Source organism: Biomphalaria glabrata, chromosome 3 (assembly GCF_947242115.1).
Source record: "Biomphalaria glabrata chromosome 3, xgBioGlab47.1, whole genome shotgun sequence".
Taxonomy (NCBI): Eukaryota; Metazoa; Mollusca; class Gastropoda; family Planorbidae; genus Biomphalaria; species Biomphalaria glabrata.
The window spans coordinates 11,948,671-11,972,620 of record NC_074713.1 but is presented as its reverse complement, the minus strand read 5'-3'; the positions used below and the strand labels follow the sequence as shown (position 1 = coordinate 11,972,620).

General features: G+C 35.9%; 2 protein-coding genes across 7 annotated transcripts in view; both read left to right on the top strand.

Annotated features, from left to right (window-relative positions):
* Window positions 1-6,879, top strand: part of LOC106062065 (uncharacterized) — a 105,451-nt gene extending 98,572 nt beyond the window's left edge. For all 3 annotated transcript variants that reach the window (XM_056023347.1, XM_056023345.1, XM_056023346.1), the window contains 9 exons: window positions 741-866; window positions 1,347-1,487; window positions 2,281-2,514; window positions 2,671-2,760; window positions 3,460-3,639; window positions 3,851-4,051; window positions 4,955-5,134; window positions 6,123-6,361; window positions 6,723-6,879. In XM_056023347.1, coding sequence (XP_055879322.1) covers window positions 741-866; window positions 1,347-1,487; window positions 2,281-2,514; window positions 2,671-2,760; window positions 3,460-3,639; window positions 3,851-4,051; window positions 4,955-5,134; window positions 6,123-6,361; window positions 6,723-6,782 — 1,451 coding nt within the window. In that variant the 3' untranslated portion in view covers window positions 6,783-6,879. The remainder of the gene's footprint in view (window positions 1-740; window positions 867-1,346; window positions 1,488-2,280; window positions 2,515-2,670; window positions 2,761-3,459; window positions 3,640-3,850; window positions 4,052-4,954; window positions 5,135-6,122; window positions 6,362-6,722) is intronic.
* Window positions 6,880-12,516: 5,637 nt separating this feature from the next.
* On the top strand, window positions 12,517-21,680 carry LOC106062062 (acylcarnitine hydrolase-like). Of its 4 annotated transcripts, none has more exons than XM_013220325.2 (5): window positions 12,517-12,697; window positions 12,968-13,058; window positions 16,487-16,721; window positions 17,648-18,917; window positions 21,388-21,680. In XM_013220325.2, exons 2-5 carry the CDS (start codon window positions 13,056-13,058, stop codon window positions 21,551-21,553), a joined length of 1,674 nt encoding a protein of 557 aa, XP_013075779.2. In that variant the 5' UTR covers window positions 12,517-12,697; window positions 12,968-13,055; the 3' UTR covers window positions 21,554-21,680. The 4 variants fall into 4 exon arrangements, with proteins under 4 accessions (XP_013075779.2, XP_013075777.2, XP_013075778.2 ...); XM_013220323.2 differs by having other exon boundaries at window positions 12,517-12,706; XM_013220324.2 differs by having other exon boundaries at window positions 12,524-12,661.
* Window positions 21,681-23,950: the final 2,270 nt, after the last annotated feature.

Below are 23,950 nucleotides of genomic sequence, written 5' to 3'. Positions count from 1 at the left end.
TCTGAAGTAGAAAGCTTAAAGTGGACTGTGCCCTGGGTATGCCCTGTGGAATCGTCACATCCTGGATCCAGGCCCCTTCACGATATCACATTCACCAGATCCAGAAAAAAACAACTTCATAATGGATTTATATCTAGTATTAGAATGTAGTAAGACAAGGACCTCCGACTGGTGTAGTGCAATCCAGACCTCCGTCAAAAAGCACCTAGAGGGTGCTTAAATAATAGGAAAGAACAATAGGCCTTACTGCATTACTATTGTTTGAACTGGCTTTTTAAAAGCACTGGATATCTTCTTATTTGTTGTTGTTGACCTGTATTATTTAGTGTTCAATACTTGGTCACTTTGCTTCCTGGTTATGTACTAGTAGACTAGTTTCCCTCCCAAATAGTGTAGCCATACAGAAAGTAGAGTGGAAAAAGAGTTTTGAAGACTGATGAGTGTACAGGACCAGTCATTAATTACAGTTGACCCTTGGTATTCCAACACTTATGCATGTTATACATATTGTGTTGAAAACTTTGTCAAATATTCAGTTTTATGGACTGTAAGCTGAAAGCACAATATTTTCATCCAAGGCAAGCAAAATAGCATTTTTAGAGATTTGCTAAAGTAGTTACATACACTGTAAACACAACCTGACAAATTACTGATGGCATTATTCTGTCACAGATATTGGCACAGATACTTGCAGGCTACTGAGGGTGTCATACTACAACAGATCTTATTGTATTCCACAGATATTGATGAGTGCAAAGAAGGTATCCATGATTGTGACCTCTCAGTCTTCAAATGTAAGAACCAACTAGGAGGCTACCAGTGCTTGTGTAATGAAGGCTATACAGACAGGAATGGACAGTGTGTTGGTGTGTAGATTTTTTAACCCTTCTGTAACTCATAGCTGCATCTTGTATTTCTATTTAGATGATGTGCTATGGTAAGCTAATACAACTATGCCCTGTTGGGTTATTAAGTCTTTTTTTTTTTTTTTTAACAAAGCTTATATCAACTCAATCTGTCTGTCTGGCAAAAAGCTTGTACACGTTATTTCTCCCACACCCAATCTCGGATTAAGCTGAAATTTTGCAGAATTATTTCTTTTACCTCACAACTCAAGAATCAGTTTAAAAAATTAACCAATTAGTTAATTAACTATTGGTAATTAATTTTTTTTTTGGTATCTTCAACAAGGGAAAGAAAAGGTCTAATTTTTTGGTCAGGCTTGATTTTTTACAATATTTTCGTGACTTTATACACTTTTTAATGAATTGATCTCATGCTCTCAAGGCAGACTGGTCAAGCTATTTTAAAGCTTTACATTGTTCTTTTTTTTTTTTTTAAACTAGATATCAATGAATGCTTGACCAACAACCAGACCTGTGAACCCAACTCACAATGCAAAAATACTGAAGGATCTTACGAGTGTGTCTGTTGTGCTGGATACATCTGGAGACCTGAGACTCAAAGTTGTGAAAGAGAAACTGTTGGTAAGTCTATAAAAGGGGTTTTCGGTAACATTTTCAATAAAATGATTTCCCGCCTATTTAATTGCAACTAATTAAAACTTAGGGTTTTAGGCAAAAGGAAGCATGGTGGCTGAGTTGTAAAGTGCTTGGCTTTCGAACCAAAGAGTCTTGGTTTCAAATCTTTGTGAAGGCAGGGACTTTGAAATTTGGGATATTTAGGAAACACCTATCTCCCGCCAACTCTATTTGGTACCTGACATTAGTTGGGAAAGTAAAGGCTACGGGTCACCCTCATTACCCTGGTAGCCACAGAAACAGATGACCTTTAATGTTTAGAATTTTCATTTATGTTAATACTTTCTGGTAGTCTGTACATAAAGTCTAGTCCACTAGATATGAGTCAGTAGCTGGGTGAGTTATTGGTATGTTATCTTGTATGGTCTCACAACAGCACTCAAAGAGTAACAAGACACCAATGGCAAAGACAAAAAGGCACCAAAAATCTTTTGTTCCCCTGACAATCAAATCTTTAAATAGAAACTGATATAAACTTTTCACATGTATATTATGAGTGAGTCTGGTGTGAATGTATATTTTGGTTTCCTATAATTCTAATGTTTTGTTTGGTGTAATGCACAAATTGTATGACAAATTTCCTTATAGATAATAAAGATTATTATTATTATTATTATTAGAATTCTAAGGAGAACTTTTATGCCATCTACACATAACAAAAAATTGCTAGTGGAATATTTTAAATTTTGCCATGTAAGGTTGATGCAGCTTTATCAATTTTCAACTTCTTGTTTAATAGGATTCCCAACCCTTCCTACTGATGCTCGATGCTGTGCTACGTGCAACGACCCCAGATGTCTGGTAGATGAAGCCTTGGCCTCCAAGTACTGCTATGTTGACAATGGCGAGAAGACTCAGTTCCCTAGCTTCAAGAGACTATACCAAGAAAAGTGCATTAGCAACCAGCCATTATTGAACAGAAACGTTATTAAAGGAGACTGTCCTGAAGACACTCCGCCATCCAGTAGCTCAGGTAAAAATATGTGACCTGTCATTGCTTGATCCTTTATCTAGTTGGTATTTAAAGAGCATTAGTCTTGCTATCTTTTATAAATGTGTTCAACTTGAGGGCTGAATGTTTCAAATTATATTTCTCACATTAATTCTTTTTTTTTTTTTTTAATTTTAGATGGAGCTACCCCACCAGCTGTTCCTACCTCATGTGATGATCCAACATTATGTGCTTCACTGCCTACACCACCTCCACTCATGCAATCAAGTATAGTTCTGTTTTTGTATTCATCTATTCATTACTAACTACTATTTCCAGCTTTAGAGGGAAAAGATATATATTCTACAAAAAAAATAATTAATTTAATATATTAGATAAAATAAAAACACGTGCTAGGACATACAGGTCTCCCACATTTGGAGTGAGCAATGTATGGGCAGTAGAGGCAAGACAGGTTTCATTTGATAGGCTAGGTTCTACCAGTTTCAATTATTATAAATAAAAAAAAAATTCTTTTTCACGACCCATCATGAATTGGACATCATGGTTTTGTTGAAGCGTATAATGTAAACATTCTGTAAAAGCCACGTTTTGGGCTATGTCAAAATGCATCTGTACCAGACTGGAAAATGGTTTTTAAAACCCATTAAAACAAAACTTGTTTTCTATATACTTTTCAGAAATAAAAGCATTTTTTGTTCTAGATAGTTGGGTTCCTGTGGTAGATTCATTCCGAATAGTGGAGATCTTTATGCCCCACCTTAGTTTAGTATAAATATATATACTTTTAATACCTTATGAAAAAAAAAACACTTTTAGGTTGATCTTATATATTGGCACTTACTTTGTAACAATATTTAGAAAAAGAAAAAAGTGTATATGTATCCAGTCTTTATTAAATGAATTAGTTAAGTTTTTCTCATTCTGAAACAGACATGAAGAATGAGTTTATATCAATTTCTGTAGGTAAAGTCTGTGGTCCATCCAATTCTGAAACTCCCAAGACATATTCAACATACTGTGATATGGTCAAAGACATTTGCAAAACCTCTGGAGGCCCTTCAAGCTTGCCCACAGAATCTCCAATCAAGGCAACACCAGGAGAATGCCCATCTGGAAATGGCCCACCCCAACCAGAAGCACCACGTAAGTATCACATTTAGCTTATGAAGTATTTCCTCTTGTTGTCTTCACACACAAAATGATAATACCAGGCTGGATTGTTTAAACTTTGGCAATTGACAGTTACAAAACAAACAAAAAAAAAAAAGTTTACATCTTCATCTATCCCTTAGTCTGTTGGACCATCGGGACACCTGAAGATTTTAAAAATAATCCAATGACTTGTTTTTCTTAGCTGCTGAGCCAATCTTCACCCCATGGAGCCCATACAGCAAGTGTCTGTTTGATGACAAAGTGAAAAACTGCGGGAAAGGTACAGAGATCAGAAACAGGAGAGTTGTACCTTATGATGATTTCAGAAAGGTCCGTCCTGTGGAGGACTATGAAAGAGATCAGAGTCGCCCATGCTTCGTCCCATGCACAGATTTTGTAAATGGTAAATATTACTGCAAGACAAAATTAAATTGCCACTAATTTATTCTCTCATAGCTGCTAAAGAACACATTGCTTTTTAAGCTAGAAAAAAAAAATAATTTGACAAAAATGCCTCTGTACTGGAACATAATAAACAATTATTAAAATGCCTTGACCCTTGGATAGAAACTCAAGGATGAAGCATTTCATTGCTTAAAGGTATCAAAGGCATTTTTTCCTTACTGCTCCAGTCTATAAAATATCTTTAGAAAATAACCAAAAATATACAAGTTTGCAGTTGGCAACTGCTTGATAGATCAATGTATCAATGACCTTCTATCTTGAAAAATAAGGCTAAAGAAACAGCTAAAGAAACTACATATATATTATGCTATTAAAAAATTGTGCTGACACTGCTATTAAAAGTGCATCTTCCCTCCAAGCTTCATGAGTGAAACTAAATGCAAAAATTTATCTTGATCTACACAATCATCTAGAAGTTTGCAACCCAGTAATGGGGCACAGTGGCTGAGTGGTTAAGCGCTTGGCTTCTGAACCTGGGGTCCTGGGTTTGAATCTTGGTGAAGACTGAGAATTTGAACTTTGGAATTTTTAGGGCACCCCTGAGTCCACTCAACTCTAATTGGTACCTGACTTTAGTTATGGGTTGATCATTGTGCTGGCCACATAACACCCTTGTTAACTGTTGGCCACAGAAACAGATGACCTTAACATCATCTGCCCTATAGACTGCATGGTCTGAAAGGGGAACTTTACTTTGTACTTTACTTTAACAACTCTGTTACTTCTTAATACCAAAATGCTAAGAAGAAAATGTTCTTGTTGTTTTACACATTTGTAAAAACATGTTTTCAACCAGATTCTGCACTGTCTTAAACTAAATAACTTTTTTTTTCTCATTCAGGTTCACCAGAAGACAACTGCCCACCAGTCAGTTTCTGTAATGACATCGACCCTGTCTGTGGCAGCGTGGGTGCTGGAGCAGCCCAAGAGTACAACAGTGAGTGTGAGATGAATGTCCAGGCCTGTCTGGCACAGAAACCAGCACACAAGCTTTACTCAGGACCTTGTGACCCAGAGGATGGTAAAGGAAATTTATATCTATATATATATTTATATTTAACAACCAAATTTATTCTGCTATTAGATTGAAATTGAGCATTGTGTAGTACAGAAAGAAAAAGTCCCATTATCTAATGTTTGTATAATTTCACTGTTGATTAGTTGCGCTGTATAAAACTAGTTATAAAAGACTGTTAATTGTATATTATATAAACACAATGAAAACTAAATTTATTTACTTTTTTTATTATCAAAATAGTTGAGTGAAACCATCAACAAAATAGGTTAAAAAAAAGACTTAAGATGTCCATGTATTTAGGATGTTATTTGTTTATTCAAAAGGGGGGGAGGGAGCTGATAGTGAAAATAAATATGTTACTAACTATAGTATTATTCTAATGAAATAGGCTGTAACTAGCCTGATCATTGGATCTGAGTTTTGATCCGACCAACTTATTGCATAATGATTAATTGGGGGGAGGGGGGGGGGTATACAATTTTTTTGTACTGAAGAAAAGGGTCTGTAAGATTTGTTATAAAACAAAAAATTTTCAAATGAAACTATAGGCACAGTGGTCCCTTGACTTTTGCAGTTCCGAATGCTGGTATTGAGTTGTTATGATTTGTTAAGAAAGGGGGGGGGTAAAAAAGGTGATTTTTGGTGTTACATAATAGCTAAATGTTCCCTTAGTTCATCCATATACCAGGTAGTTTTCATACTCTAGACCTAAGTAGATGAGATAGGCCTGCAGTTTGAACTCAAAATCCATACATAATGTCAGCCTACTTTGCAATGTTCTTATCTTAAAATATAAAAAATAGATTACAATTGCTACCTCCAAAAGAGGTTCAATCTTGGGTACTAGTAAATTATGAAAGAAAATATTCAGGAACTTATAGCCCAGATTTGCAGAAAAATACACATTTAATATTAATGTAGCAGAAAAAATAACTCACATTTTCTCTTTGCCTTTCCCCAAGTCTAGACCTAACATAGACTATTATTGTAGGTCCTCAGATACGTCATTTCTGCACAGCCGGACCCCTCAAGGTGTCTGTCAAATATGACAAAGAAGAGAGTGGCGAGCATTGTATTGGTCAAGCCATCAACATTGGTAGCTGCAGTGACATGTTATGTGATGGAGAATCTACCACTTGCTGTAGAGCTGTAGACTTTGAACTGATCCAAGTCCCCCTGCAATGCTATGACATGATTTCTAGACAAGCTACACGTGAAGCTAAGCATGAGGTACATTAGTTCTAATTTTACTTTAATATAAAATAACTTTTAAATTGCTTGTTAAACAAAGGAAACATTTCTATGTTCCTAGTTTAGCTTACAAATGTGAATGAAATGAAATATTTGGTTGCATTTAAAACACAATAAAAAATTTCTTTATTTTAAAATGACATTGAAAATATAATTTCAAAAAAATGTTTGACTTCTGATGTAACCTAAAATTTCTATTAATTTTCTAGTCAACATTACTGATATTCTTCCCAGGATATGTTTGTTTAAAAATAATTGAAAACTCAGTTTAGATCAACTAGAACTTTATAACATTTGCATTCTTGTATTAAACTATGTTTAAACTTTTTTTTCCCTCCAGTACATGTCTGCTAAACAATGTGAATGCCAGCCAAGCCACCCAATAGTTCCACAAGTTTAAATGAACTTTTGACTTGTTTTTTTTTTTTAAATTCTTGGCAATTTTGATGTAATAAAATAAACATTTAAATATGAATAAACATTGACATTTTTTGCAATCCAAAATGTGTTGGTCTTTTGTGACAATAAGATATTGAGAGACAATATATAATGGTCAGTCTGAGAAGCAATACATAATGATCAGTATCAGTAGCGTCACTAGGGTCGGTGTCACCTCCTCCCAGGAAGAAATAATATCCGCTTAAAAAAACAAACAACTCATGTATATTTTGTTTCTTTATGTTGAACAATAAAACTGTTAGCTAATTAATTGATTGGTTACATTCCAAAATGGTTTTCGATTCTATTTTAAAATGTCATTTTTAACATTTTATCAAAAGTTATTACATACATTTAAATTGTACAATAATTTTTATTAGAGATTATTTAAGAGCTCCTTGGGGAAAAGGTTTTACATTATAAGTAGTGATTCTCAGCTTCCGAAAAAGACAGGTTTACGTCCTAGACTTGTATATATGTCTATAGTGTACGTCCTGCCAAACATCATCAAGCAAAGCCTGGGATACCACCAAAGGATGCTGATTAGTTTTTGTATATTAAAAAAATGTTCGATAGCGTCCATAGAAATCAGTCTGGAGAATAGCAAGAGAACAAGGGCGTTCCCATGGCATAAACCAGAGTTGGATTTTACTGAAGACATAGCATCACTTTTGAAATACGATTCAATGTATAACGGATAAAGACGCCCTCAGAATTACGCCTTTTGGGTACAGGTTACCGGGTACCTCCATCAACATTGGTCCTACAGACCCTGAACTAATAGAAAAGTTCACCTATTTAGGCCAGTGATATCTCAAGCGATGGAGATGCTTATCATAGTGTTGCATGGCGGATTGGAAAGCAGGAGCAGTCTTTCAAAAAGTTCGGACTATCTGAGCAAACACATCAATTAGCCTGGAGATTAAAATTCATATACTATGTACAATCATTGTCCCAACGGCTATCTACGCTTAGAGACATGGAAGGTTGAAAAGAGGCTGAGAAGTGATGGCTGAGAAGGGTCCTACGAATAACATGAGATAATGTTACCAATGGAGAAATCATTTCGCCGTCTAAGGGAAATGGCGACTGAATGTCAATTAATATTTGTGAGACATCATTAGACAAGACTGTCAAATGTTTAGGTAACACACAAGCTAAGTTTTTATTGAAAAATAAAAAATAGGCATTTTTGCTTTGAATAAATACTACGCGCAGAAGAACAATATAATTGCTTCGAGAAGTCCATGGAATATACAGTATATCCAACAAGTGGCTTCGCGCGGGGGGGGGGGGGGTGCGGTCCGTACCGGGTGATACCAACGTGGGAAAAAATATATTTTGGCAATAGTTGACACATCAACAAAAAACAAATCTCTACGCTATCTCCCCAAACATGCCCAGGGATATCTAGTGTAGGCCTAATCTAGATCTATGTATTTTATTTTAGGCCTTATTGTATTTTTTGTTGGTAGGCCCTACACACGTCTATAAGTAACCTACGTGCTTGCAAAGGGGGCAAAATTATTTTACAAGGGTAAAATTAAATAGCTGTATGTCATTGTAGTTAATCAATTAACGTTTGAGTATTAACCCAGTCAAATGACATAATTATTCATGTTTAAAAAGTTAGAATATTGTGAGTTAAATACTTCGTAATATCTTCTATTTAGGACCTTTTAAAATATCTAACAATATTGATTCAAAACTTTTTTCGAAGAAGACATTTCAAAACAATTTCGCTTTTACTTGATTCATCTCGAATGCTCAGAATGGTCAAAATCTAGTCGAGTGTTTAACATCGTTAAGTTGAACACCTTTGTGTGATAAAAGAAAAACTAAAAAGTTCGCCGCAAGGCGTTTTACTTAACACGAAGATTATCTTCACTTGTCTTAAGATATACTTGTGCTATATGTACCTCGAACATCTCTCGCTTGATTGGCCAATGCTGCCTTCTTCCTTTTTAGACTTAACTTGAGCAACTTTTGTAGGGTGAATATATTACTCTCAGATTCCAAGAAAATACTTCATTATCGGAACGTCCCACCCCGTTATAACTAAACAGTGACATGGGCTGTTCTTACTACCTTATAACTAAACAGTGACATGGGCTGTTCTTACTACGTTATAACTAAACAGTGACATGGGCTCTTCTTACTACCTTATAACTAAACAGTGACATGGGCTGTTCTTACTACGTTATAACTAAACAGTGACATGGGCTCTTCTTACTACGTTATAACTAAACAGTGACATGGGCTGTTCTTACTACGTTATAACTAAACAGTGACATGGGCTCTTCTTACTACGTTATAACTAAACAGTGACATGGGCTCTTCTTACTACGTTATAACTAAACAGTGACATGGGCTGTTCTTACTACGTTATAACTAAACAGTGACATGGGCTCTTCTTACTACGTTATAACTAAACAGTGACATGGGCTCTTCTTACTACGTTATAACTAAACAGTGACATGGGCTCTTCTTACTACGTTATAACTAAACAGTGACATGGGCTCTTCTTACTACGTTATAACTAAACAGTGACATGGGCTCTTCTTACTACGTTATAACTAAACAGTGACTTGGGCTCTTCTTACTACGTTATAACTAAACAGTGACATGGGCTGTTCTTACTACGTTATAACTAAACAGTGACATGGGCTCTTCTTACTACGCTATAACTAAACAGTGACATGGGCTGTTCTTACTACGTTATAACTAAACAGTGACATGGGCTCTTCTTACTACGTTATAACTAAACAGTGACATGGGCTCTTCTTACTACGTTATAACTAAACAGTGACATGGGCTCTTCTTACTACGCTATAACTAAACAGTGACATGAGCTCTTCTTACTACGGGAAGAAAAATGCGTTGTACACGACAGGCGAATAATTGATGATGCTCAGAACGCAAGAAAACGTTTGGCGGAGCTAACGGCACTTCCACAGACTACCTTGCTGGATCGAGAGAACTTCATGCCTCGCTAATACTCTACAAAAAGATTCGATTATACAAAACACCTTAAAATTATCTACAAAGCAATGTTGCTGAAAAGAAAAAGGCGCTAACGGTAAAACTTTGAGAAACCCTGCTAATTTTCCTCGGATGAAATCGGATGTCTCTAACATTTCAAATTTGGCCAGTTCCACCCTTTCTTAATTTAATTTTATGTGACAATATTCTTACTTTTAGAAATAGTACAAGCTAGACTTTAAAGAGAATACGTTTCTGAAGCTCCGAAAAGCTGAAAAGCGCTTGGCGCCCGGGACTCCGCTCCAAACTTCACTGTGGAAGCTTTAAGCACTCCCCAAGACCAATTGCTGACTAAGGAAGTAGCAAGCGTACATGTTCTTGTCTAGATGGTAGTCGAAGCATGGGTCGAAGATTTAACGACACATCATAATGTTTCCGTCTAAAAGACTAACAAAGGAAGCATGTTTACGTGATGTGCAGTCTAATAAACTTGCACTGTAAAACATGTAACAACTATTGAATAAATGTCAGAAACAGTGAGATTTTATCATAGAATTTACACTCATTTTACGTTTGTAAAAATCAATGAAATCAGGTAATCAGCTCACTGTATTGTTCAACAAAAGGAACAAACTAACGAGATCTGGGAATGTTTGGAGTAAGTTGGTGGGTGGAAGGGGGTATCACACTGAGCTAACCGCACCGGGTGACACCGACCCTAGTGACGCCAATGCATCGTTGGACTATATAGTACATCCAACTATCGATGGAATATAGTACATTCAACTATCGATAGAATATATAGTACATTCATCTATCAATGGAATATCAATTCTTTGAAACTCTTGTTTTGTTCATGATTCCATTGAAATTCTATATCATCTTTTAGAAGCTTTCGTATTGGAGCATCTGCTTGACTTAGATTAGGAATAAATTTTGCTAGGTACTGAATTAAACTAAGAAATCTTCTGATTCCATCTTTGTCTTGAGGAGCTGGCATGTCAATAATTGCCTTTATCTTTGCTGGATCTGGTTCTAAACCTTTCTCTGACAAGATATGGCCCATATAAGGTACTCTGTTTTGCCTTATCTTGCACTTGTCATAGTTCAGCTTTAGATTGTACTTCGTTGCTCTTTGCATGACTTGTTTCAAAATGTGATCATGATGCTCAACATCTCTACCAGCTACTAGAATGTCGTCTATGATGACATATGCTCCTTCAATACCTTGAAGCATTTCATCCATAATTCTGGCGCTGATTTGATTCCAAAAGGTAATCGTAACCATCTATATCTTCCCAGAGGTGTGTTGAAAGTTGTGAGAAATGAAGATTCTCTTTCAAGCTTTATTTGCATAAACCCTGACTTGGCATCGAGAACTGAGAATATCTTCGAATCTGGAATATTAGTGATCACATCTTCAATAGTTTTCATCGGGTGATGTTCCCTTCTGATTGCTTTATTGAGATCTTTTGGATCAATACATATTCTAACTTTGTCATTCCTGAACGAACCAACCCACTTCTGACACCATGTAGAATATTTGTATTACACAAATAACAAACTAGTGTTTAAGAGGGAAGACATATTAGGAACTCCATTTATTATGTAAACACAAGCGGTGTTGCACTGACGCGCTAGTGTGCAAAAGTACATATAATACTATTATGTTACATAGTACATCCAACTATCAATGGAATATATAGTACATCCAACAATCGATGTAATATATAGTAGGTACATTTAACTATTGATGGAATATATAGTAGCCTACATCCAACTATCAATGGAATATATAGTACATCCAACTATCGATGTAATATATAGTAGGTACATTTAACTATTGATGGAATATATAGTAGCCTACATCCAACTATCAATGGAATATATAGTAGCCCTACATCCAACTATCGATGGAATATATAGTAGGTACATTTAACTATTGATGGAATATATAGTACATTTAACTATCGATGGAATATACCTATAGTATCAGATTTGATACTAAACGCAAAAGAAATGTGTCTTATTCACTGTACATGGATGATTTAAAATTATTGGTTCAACCAAAATATTTGCTTGTTTTATTGTTATACATGTTTCGAATGTTCCTTCATAAATTACGGTTTTGTATCCTAGCTCATCCCGACCCCCCGCCCACGGCAGGAGTTTGGCGAAGGGCAGGATTCGAACCCGTTATCATCTAGACTCTAGACTAGTCTAGACGATGGTCCGGAGCGGATAAAACATGACCAGGCAGATAAATAAGGCTACATCCTTGACGTAGTTGATAGATGTTATTAGTAGCTTTAAAAAAGAGATACCGAGACTTTCAATATAAAAATGAAGGCATTGTGTTTCCAAACAAGATTCAAACTAAACAAAAACTTTTAAAAAGTTAAGACATAATATGCCGGAATGAGATCTGGTTCAAACCAAGATTTAAAATGTACATTGACATAATGCCCAGAACAAGATTTGATCAAAACAAAGAAATATAATGTAACATTGAAGACATGATGTTTCCGAGCCAGATCTGATTTTAAACTTTTCACTTACTTTAGGTAACCCGACTCTCAATTTAACTGTAGTATGTTTGCCCACAGGAGGAGACATGTACAGAAAGGGGAGGGTAGCTAGATTCTCTTTTGGTTACAGCTAATGTAAATATGACATTACTTTTCCTACTATTTCTATGTCCCATAGGCTGGCAAGTTGCTGATTCATTATGCGTCGGTTTTGGAAAACTTTAAACAGCAGTGATACGTGGTGCATGCTTTCATAGTGGGCTCTATATATTACGTATGCGAGAACAGAAGTATATTCTTTGAATAGGCCGGTACCGTTGTGTGCGAGAAGGTATAAAGTACAGTCCGGGGAAACAGACAAACACAGGCGTGTTAAGTATGACATAGCTAAGAAGGGGTTCATTGGAATTGTGATCAATCTTTGCAGCATTTATTGAACATTATAACAATCCTATTTACTAACAAAATATTGTTTCAGAAATTGTCCTAGTTTTTAGAGTTAAGCGAACTAAAGCACATTTTCGATATCTTGAAGTGATAATCTTCCTATTAGCCTAATGCAAGTTGAAGCTTGATTTGTTTTTATATTTCAGTCCAATTTGTTTATTTTTTTCATATTTATCAATTGATTACATAGGTGGAGGAAGAAGCGAAAATTGATCCTTTCGCTAACGAGAAAGACGAGGATTATATTCATCCCTGATTGTAACCAGGACAGCTGTATCATGGCAAGTTAAAAGCCTTCAATGGTGTTTTTTTTTTACCTAAAAATAATAACACATAATTACATTTTACAAATATTTTAATTAATAAAATGTCTTCATGATGTCACTGAACGAGATTCTAGACATTTATGAACAGTTCCTAGAGCAACTAAGAGAGGCTTATAGCTTGTAGTAGGCCTATAGGTGTACTTGTGCAACGAACTGCCTGAAATGTCTGTTTCAGATAAGGACCTCTTGTGGGCCGCTAAACCGCTAAAATAGCACTGATTTAAAAAAAAAAACCCAGAGACATGATTTTTAGCGGCCCCCGAAAGGGGAAAAGACGTTATTAGTTTTGTGTGAAATGTCTGTCCGTCCGTCTGTCCCACTTACATTAGTTTTGTGTGAAATGTCTGTCCGTCCGTCCGTCCCATTTACATCTCGTAAACATCATAATATTTTGTACATTCAAAGTTCTGATGCAACGGCTACGTTTTTCTTTTCTAAAAGCGAAAAATCTAATTTTTTCAATCACTTATGCACGCAGTTTTTTTCATAAAAATACACCACTTTTACAACTAATCACTATTAATAGTAACAAATACGGGAGGCTGGTAACTATTTGTAACACATTCATGCAAATGGTTTTAAATATTTTTTTTTACATTTGTATTGCTACGTTATGTAAGTGCTGTCCTACTTACAACTACATTTACCCAAAAATAATGTTTATTTTTTTAAGAGAAAAAAATCTATTTAATATGCATATAAGTTTGACATAATTTAAAACAACAATAATAATTAGTTTTTCATATTATCACGTGAACTGCAGTGCTGCACCATGACAGTAGAACACTTAACTAAAGGAATTTTTTTTTCTTGAGGATTTGAATAAGAGATTGGCCCTTTTCAAACCAATTAGATCAATTAGATATTTATTATAAGACATCAGTTAGGCCAGGTTCACATCAAACTTCTTATTCATTTTCACCTATCCTTTGGTCTGCTGGATCGCTGCGGCACCACACAAGATCTGTTAACCTTCTTTCTCCATTCTTCTGTCATTTGTCTTGATAAAATTTAATTCTGATGTTCTTCCTGAAAATATTGATACCTGCCTTTTTACCTGCCTGGGTGGACCACTTCGGGGGCCGATTTTAAGTTTCTGTTTCCACACAAACTGTCTTTGTAACCTTGTTTTTTTTTAGATTTCGAAGTTAGGTAGGAGTAAACAATGTTGTTCCATTGGGACGTTTTCTAGAGCGACTTTAGAACTCAGTTCAATCAACAAATATTTATGATAGTTATAAAGACATTATTAGTATTTAACTTAAACCCTAGTTTTGTTTTAAGCAGCCATCGAAAGTGAAAAATCAGCTATTAGCTTTGTGCTGTCTGTCTGTCCATCTGTCCGACCGTCTATTACGTTTAGATTTCAAAAGGAAAATGCACATCCGATTTCATGATATTTCTGTGGGCTACTTTTTATCATCTGAAAGCGAACCGTTTTGTTTTTAAATTAAATACGTAAGGCGTTTTTTTTAGTGTTAAAAATATACTGTTTTCTATTAGCAGTAAAAGTGTTATGACATGATTAGGAATAAGTTATTTGTTTAGGGAATAGGGTAAAGTTTTACTTAGCGACGATGACGTAAAGTTGGTTAAAAAACAAGAACGCTCTAAGTGACGCTACAAAGAAGACGCTTCGTGTAGAACAGTAGAATAGATATACGGATTTACGGACATAGCTACATATTTTGATTGTTTCGGCCTTTCGCCGGTGTTACTGAAGTAGTTCGAGTTCAGTGTTACTTCCAGTCAGACGTAGATCTACACTGGTTATATTTCCAAGAATGAACACCGCGCGGAAGCCTTAACAAAAAGAAAAAAAAAATAGGGGATGCTTTATTAAGCAAGGGATGTGATATGTTTTCTGTAGGTCTTAGATTTTTTAAATATGTATACATTACAAAATTAAGAGTTTCTGTTATACAACCTAGGCCCTACTTACAATTTACGGAATATGTTTTTTTTTTAAGAATGCAATGTCTATCAAATATATAAATATATACCATTTAATCAAATATAACAAAATCTATTTAGAAGCAGTTCATGTCATTTAATATTTATCGTCACTTCATCAGACACTAATCATCAATTGATCATTTAATAACATGTGTTAGGCCAGGCCCACATTGTATCGTATCTTAATAATCGCATCCTTGAATACATCTGTATATTAAGTTTTATTAACTGTGTAATAATAATAATAATAATAGCTGACGTAATTACAATACAATCCTATCGGCACCACTTTCAACCCGAATACATCTCTCTTGTAGGAATTGAAATAGAGTTGTGTAGTTGATAGTTTGTAGTTGATACTTTCTGGTATTCGTGTTGACAATATTGAAACCTGCCTTTTATTCTGCTTGTGTGGTGTGGACCACTTTCGGGGTCGCACAAACTCTCGTTGTAATAGTTTGTTTAATTCTTTTTCTTAACTTGTTAAACAGTCTGTTGGACCATTGGGTACCAGATTTGATCTTGAGAATAATGTCTGGCCATCCTACCAGTCTAGTTTTGAGCCAGATCCCTTTCATATTTAAAATGTGTTTTATGTTTCGTTTACCTGCCGCTCTTCCTTTTCCCGATACTATCTCTTGTAGGAAGACATGCAGGTTACCCAATAAATATCTTACAGTCTCCCTCTTTCTCTAAATATATACATATAATTCTTTAAAAAAACAGCAAATATATATATTAATTATCACCACTCAACCGAAACGATACAGACAAATAATAAAATAATGAAAATAATGTCAATAGTAACTATGAGCTATAGTTTTCAATCAGCTACTTATAAAAAAGCTCATATCAACTCACTCTGTCTGTCTGTCTGTCTGTCTGGTACAAATTTTGAACACTTTATTTCTCCAACTTCCCATTCTCGGATCAAGTTGAAACTTTGTACACAATTATTCATTGTTCCTAACAATCAATATAATAAAGAATTTAACCGATTAGTTAATTAAATAGTGATAATTAGTCAATTTTGTTTGATATTGAAAAGGGGGGAAAATATTACAGTACTGAGCTATGTGTTTGTAAATGTGGAGTTCTTCACCGTATATAACCTTTTTGTTTTGAAACCTTTTTTTATTTGTATTTGTGTCATGTGTACTATGCATCTTTTTTTTTTTTATTATGTGTAGAAATTTACTACATGTGTGGGATCAACTTTTATTGTTAAAGCGAATCTTCAAACTGTCTCAATCACAGCGTTTTATACTTTTGACTTCAACAGACAGATTTTTTCCACATCGCCTTCAGTTTTTCTAACTATGTTTTTTTTGAGATAGTGTTTTTAAGTTCGTCCTTTCGTCTATTAAAATTGTTAGTAGCGCTTAATGGGAATTGTCAAAGTTTTTTTCTCTCCTATTTCTTGATAGAATTTCACAGCTGCGAGATGTTTACTCATAGGAGTGATTTGTGTGATGGTGCTCCAAGTCTCAGAGGCGGCACCGTTCAGTACAACAGTAGTAAAGACACGACTTGGACCTGTACGAGGACTTCGCGAGCTGGCTGTCAATAACCAATCCTATTGGTCTTTCCGTGGCATCCCTTACGCTAAACCACCCATTGGAAAATTGAGATTCGCAAAGCCAGAGCCTCTGCCATACTCAGGTAATTGTGAAATTGGATTTCAAAGTGTCTTATTCGGAAGAGGGAGGCTCGGTGGCTGCGTAGTAATGTAGCCTACTTGGCTTCCGAACCGGAGAGTACCGGGTTCGAATCCTTGTGATGACTAGGATTAGGATCTTTAGGGCTTCTCTGAGTCCCTGACATTAGTTGGGGAAAAGTAAAGTAAAAGTAAATTTGGTCGTTGTGCTGGCCCATTGACACCCTCGTGAACCGTGGGACACGGAAATAGATGACCTTAACATCATCTGCCCTATACATCGCATGGTCTGAAAGGGAAAAATTTTATTAGGAAGAGAGGTAGGAATACTACACAAAATTAATCAACAGATATAGCAGCGTTTGTTTTTACAAAGCTTATATCAACTCACTTTGTCTGCTTGTTAAAAAGTTTGTACTCATTATTTCTTCTACATCCATTCTCGGATCAAACTAAAATTTTGCAAAATTATTTCTTTTACCTGACAAAACAAGAATCATTAACTATTGGTAATTAACTATTTTGTTTGGTATCTCTAAGAAGGGAAAGAAATTGTACTTGACTGATAAGGTGGTATAAGCTTAATTAGTCCTATTATACTTTGTAGAGAGAAAAGTTTGAAACTAACAATATATGACTATAAAATCTTCTACGTTCATAAGCACATCCCAGGCAGAGTGGCTAGTGTGTTAGCTTGAGGAGACTTACGAGGCTTTAGCTCTCGAGTTCGAATTCAGGTCACCATTTTTTTTATAAATGCATTGAAAAAAACGATCATTATTGTTAGTCTATTACAAATTTAATTACGTGACTGATCCAAACTACGCTTGATAACTTTGGTGTTTTTTTTTTATAATTTTTATTTTTCTTTCTCTTTGGTCCATTTTTCTTTCAACTGAATGTATATTAACCATAAACTTTATATTTTCAGAAAATGTTATTGATGCAACGAGATTAAGAGCTTCGTGCATGCAGGGGAATATGTATTTAGTCCAATCCGAGACAATTTCTGAAGATTGTCTTTTCTTAAACGTATATACACAAGATTTAGGAAGCAAAATGAAGAAAGTTCTTGTGTGGATCCACGGTGGAGGTTTTATATTTGGGTCGGCCTACACTTACAACCCAGGAAGTTTTGTTACATCTGAGGATATCATTGTCGTTACTGTCAACTACAGGCTTGGAATTCTGGGATTTCTCAGCACAGAAGACAATACAAGTCCTGGAAATTACGGTCTTTGGGATCAGATTCTAGCCATCAAATGGGTCAAACGTAACATAGCAGCATTCGGTGGGGACCCCAATGATATCACTATCGCAGGAGAATCTGCAGGAGGTGCCTCTGTATCGATTCTTTCTATTAGCCCTGTAACCAAAAATCTTTTTACCAAAGTATATTCTCACAGTGGTTTTGCGACGTCTTTGTTTGCTGATTACAAAAATCCAAAGTCTGATGTGATCACTTTATCAAAGAAGTTAGGTTGTTATCAAATTAGCTCTTCGTCACAAGACATCATTGAATGTTTGCGAAACAAACCAGCTGCCAGTTTAGTTGCTGATTTGGACCTGTTGCTGTTGAAAACATATGTTCCACGCGTGGATGGAGAACTTTTACCAAAGTTGCCTACGAATCTTCTCAAAGATCAGAAATATCTGCATGATATCGGCTTTTATGATAGAGATTATTTCGCTGCGTTGAACAATAATGAAAACAGTGTGGTAGGCCAAGTATATTATCCGGCCAAAGAAGCTTTTTACAATCAACCCAACGGAACAAGGGAACAGAAAGATGCACTTTGGAAACAGTTTGTGGTAACAGAGAATGTGGCAGATCGCCTTAAAATTGAAAACCCGAATCCAAAACTAGTGGATTATGTATCAAGCTGGTATGAAGACAGATTTGTGGGACAAACTGGTTATCCGTTGCTTCTGACTGACGTCAATTTCATCATCCCAGCTTATGATATTCTGAATGCAGCGTCTCAGAATCCACTCACCCGAGTCTGGTTCTTGTATTTTAACTACTACCCCAGCTACCTGAGAGGAACTGAAAGGGGAACAATACATGCTTTGGACTTTGTTTATTGGTTTGACGTGTCACTGAAAGTCTTCGAAAGCTCAGGAGCCGTCGACAACTTCTCCGACACAGACAAGGAGTTAAAAAAGGTGTACTCCTCTATTGTGGCAGACTTCGTACGAGGGTAAAATTAACTTTATTTTCACTAGTTTGAATGGCTCGTTTTTAGAAAAGGATTAAGAGAACACCAAAGCTCAATAAAGTGTGGCAATAGATCTAGTCTAACGTTAGCTACCGCCATTTTATTGTGTTGGGCTCAACTATAGCTAAAAAGACATCTTTATAAAGCATTAATAGATATAATAAGAATACAATAAAGCTGACTAGAGATTTTTGTTTATAGATATAGGTGAATATTTATTTTTTTAAAAAGAAAAATGAGATTAAATCTATTTCTATTTCCAATTTTTAAAGTATGGCATGCTCTTAAATGTAAGCATTATTAATAAAAAGTGGATTTTTTATGTAAACTTTCGAAAAAAAATGCAGGGACCTCCACAAAAATGTTGCCCTGGGGCTTCCACATACTTAAATCCGACCCTGACTATATTTCACAAGTTTTAGAAAGCGATTAAGATTCGAAAAACAAAACGCTTTTCCAAAGTTAAAATTATAATGAAAGATAGTTCTGGAAACCTGTGCGCATTATTTTGAAAAATCAAGGCAATTTAGATATACTAAACATTACATGATGATATTATTTGACCTCCACATCGCTTCACAGGGTCACGTGGTTACGCCGCCTTCCAAAGTCCGCCCACATCTCTTGCAATAATCGTCCTGAGAAACAATTCTATATTTAGGGTCAACACATATTGGAGCGCGAGGCTTCTTCCAAAACTAAAGACTTCAATTTAAATTGCATCTCTCTTAGACTGGTATCTTGTCACGTGGTCATTGTAACATTGCAATGTGCAACGCTTATAGAATAAACTAGACATCATTCACCCAAAACGAACGGTCACGTGATGTGCATGGAGAAAACACTGAAAAGTATGGTCACGTGATATCCATGTTTGATTTAAATCAGGCTGTAAAGTTGTAAAGAAAGGATGGGGAAGCACGTGACCTGCGATGTGTTTGTTTACGATTGGTGAATAAGGCATCCATTGGAGTTCTGCTGTAAAAATAGTGGCTGCACTTCTGTTGACACAGTGAAATATCTTGTGTTGCCATCATTTCTAATTAGGGTAAAAATCTCCCAGCTTTTGTGTTTAGTTCCTGACGTCCAAATGATGGGGTGAGGGCGTAAGGCGGGTCAATTTACGTTTCAAGAGACAATTAAATATTGTATTACATTATAAAGGAATGTTCAAGTAAAGAAAGTCACATGACAAAGTTTCAATAAAACAAAACAAAAAACAATCTTAAGTACGAGACGTCGTTACATCTTCTAAGTAGGACCTATATAAATTTAAACCGATTTCAGGAAAGGTGTCTGCAACAGTATCGCTTAACAGCTTTATGACGAAGACGTTTTTTTTTCTCTACTTTCTTTTGTCAGAACGGTCCAATTTCCGTAATATGTTAAACTGCGTAAAAATAAAAAAAAGCTAAGACGTCTTATGTAATCTAAAGATGATCTTAAGATCACGCCCATAACAGTCGTACGTGCGCTAAATTTACCCCGAATATCTCTCGCATAATAGCATTGTCCAATGTTACCTGTTTCTTTAACGAAAAGCCTTTTTTCCCCCACAACTAATGTTAATAAAAACTCTTTAAACGGCGGCCGATGATTTTAAGTGCTAAAAGTTTAACACAATTTTTTAAAATCTAAAAATGATTTTTTTTTTAATTCTAATTATATTTTTATTTAGATAGGACCATAGACATAAATAAATATAGACTGGCCGAAGGAAGTAACTTCATTTAACTTGAAAACATGTATATCTATTGTATTCGGATTGCCGAATTATGAAAAGTTGATGATCTTCATTCCTAGAGATTAAACAAAACACTAGTGAATACTTATATAGGTTATGGCTGAAATAGATATGAATACTTAACTTTTATACTGCTCATAAATGCTGTATAATAAAGTACACAAAATTGCAAGTCACAAATTTTCGTTTCATAAAACTCTTTTATAGGCCAGTCTATATTTATTTATGTCTATGGATAGGACTAATTGTCTCATTTTTTAAAGAAAAAGCTAACCAAAGTTTAATATACATATTATTTTGCATATAAATCTACCATTTTTATATAAAGTGTGTAGATCCTCATGGATTTCATTCACTTTGCTCTAACACAGCGGTTCTCAACCTTTTAAGTTCGGCGACCCCTTTTTACAATCCCCCACTCTGCCGCGACCCACCCCCCACACACACATACAGCAATAGAATAATAGATAATAACAATCCATAGTTTCGATGGTCTTAGGCGACCCCTGGCAAACGGTCAATCGACCCCCAAGGGGGTCGCGACCCACGAGTTGAGAACCCCTGCTCTAACACTTTCTGATAGCTCGCTAATTCTAACAATATTATTGTAGGACCCATTGTATCTTAGATCTGACTATTACATTTCCTATTTCATTGTGTAGGCTACAATTTAGTTTCAAAGAAAATTGTTTCTCTGTTTCGCTTCAGCCAAGTGAATACCAACAGGTGGCCACAATACGAACCAGACGAAGGCTACTATCTGGAGTTCAACAGCCACCCCTTAGTGATGAAACAGTTCGCTAGAGATAAACAAAACTTCTGGAGATCTGAGCTGCCTCAAAAGTTGTCTATGATTTCTAGCAGATGCAATTAATAAGACAAATAAAAAGAAAATGTGCAGCGCCTTGATAAACGATTTTTGTCTATTTAATAGAAACATTATTTTCTTACTGTATTATCATATGTACTTGTTTTACTAATAAACTTGTCTTCCCTTCGAATCAGTAAATTATCATTTGTGTCTTTATTGCTCTGCTAACCTTACTCTTCTCTTGTATGCCTATTTTATCAATAAAGAGTGGGAGGCGGTGGCTGAGTGGTTAAGCGCTTGGCTTCCGAACCTGGGGTCCTGGGTTCGAATCTCGACTGGAATTTTGAATTTCGTGATTTTTAGGGCTCCCTTGAGTCCACTCAATTCTAATGAGTACCTGATTTTAGTTGGGGAAAGTAAAGGCGGTTGGCCGTTGTGTTGGTCACATGAAACCCTGCTCCTTAACCGTTGGCTATAGACACATCTTCTACTCCATAGATCGCAGGATCTGAAAGGGAAACCTTACTTACTACAGTAAAGAGTAGATCTAGCAATAGTCCAAGAATTTTGTTGGCGTGTACATAAGTGTAAGTAAGATTAAGCTTCGGGCAGTATGGGCTTGTTAACCGTGGCTGGCTACCACATAGGAGAAGGATAACTCTGCTGCCTTGCAGCTATATCCAAGCATAAGAAATGTTTTGGAAGTCAACCCTGAGAAAAATCAGGAGCCGGCGACGCTTAAGCAGTTTGCAGCACCCAAAGCTACACCCTAGCAGAGCCTGCGACGCCGCTGACCCCAAACTGTTTCGACACTTGCCGTTCCTAAGGATACAACTGCTGCGTGGAGGGGGGGGGGGGGAGGGGAGCCGATGTGATGGCGACATCGTTCCAGTGGCGTAACTAAGGGGGGGGGGAGGGGGGGGAGAAATTTAAAATCCCCCCGGGCCCCCACCTAGGGGGGGGGCCCCCAAATGGGTGTCCGAAATTTATTTGTAAATACATAAATTAATATATTTGATTGACAAATAGTGTCAACGGGTGTCTTTTTTTTTCAACATTTATGGATTAAAAATTTATCACAAAGACTAAAACTAGATCTAGGTCTATCAGTACGTTGACTTTGTTGACATTTTAAAAATATTTTTTCCCACAGAGATTAAAGTTTTTTTTTAAAGTTAGTTTTACATTTTAAACTTTGTTGCCACGAATAAAACTGCATGATAAACAGCGAATTCCAGGTATCTTGTTACCTTTACTAATAATAGATCTAAATGGCGAGTATTTTATGGCTACACTAATTAACCTTGAAGCAAAATTTACAGAATCGAGTATAACAGATCCAAAAGTTATTCTTAATAATGCAAGAATAGTCCATTATTCGGGTTTGGCGTTTATAATTTCAGAATTAAACTTCACACTCGAGTTATTACCCCTCTATTCATCTTTCATCAATCCAATGGAAACTCTATTTTTATTTCCATCTAATCCTTTTGCTTTCGCACAAAACATAAACAACAAACAATAACGTAATATCATATAATATTAGCACATCCTTCCTTTTGAAGTTATTATCACATCCTTCCTTTTAAAGTTCTTAAGAGTGATATCTACCATTTGGGGGCCCTATGCAAAACTGATCGCGCGGGGCCTAGTCTGGGTAGGGATGAGCATAATGTCAATATTATTTTTTTTGAATTAGAAAATAGGCCTACTTTCGTCTTTGCAATAAATTTTTATCAAATGAAAGCTCGCAATGCCACTTTTTATTTATTGGCACCCCAAAATGTCAATTTCGTCTATTCTTAAGGAGATTTGAATAAATTTAAAAAAAGTTCAGGACTTTATCATATATTTTGCCTTTTCATGAGATTTCCTGGAGGCCCTGGAAAATCAGGAGGTCACGAAAACCCTGTTATTTTATATACGTTATAATGGTTTAATTTAATAATGTACACTTAGAATTAGCGCGTGTCCTATGAAAGCGGGGGGCCCACTGAGACCGCATAGGCTGCAGTGGCCTAAGGCCGGCCCTGTCTAGTAGGAACTTCAACAATTCGTCCACTTCTGGTTGTCTTGACTGGCACAACAAGTTCTCTAGACGTTGGTCTATAACTGTCTGTTTCGTTTGTTCCAACAGTTTGCAGTTCATTGTCTCCATCGGTATCATAGTACCCAGAGATGTCTTCATCGAAACTCTTATTCAAAAAGCGTTGATTTCTTCTGTATGTTTTTCCGTTTGTCTTTATGATGTAAGATCTGGGTGCTGAATGTTTTTTTATGACAACTGCTTTCTGCCATGTTTGACCTAGACGAACTCTCCGACAGAATAATCTTTAGGTAGTCTTGCTTTTGCATTGTATTTCACTTTGCTTTTCATCTGTCGTTCGTTGAGTAATGTCTCTGCATTTTCAGCTACCGATAGTTTCAATAGTTTGGGATCAGTTGGAATAATTCCCCGAG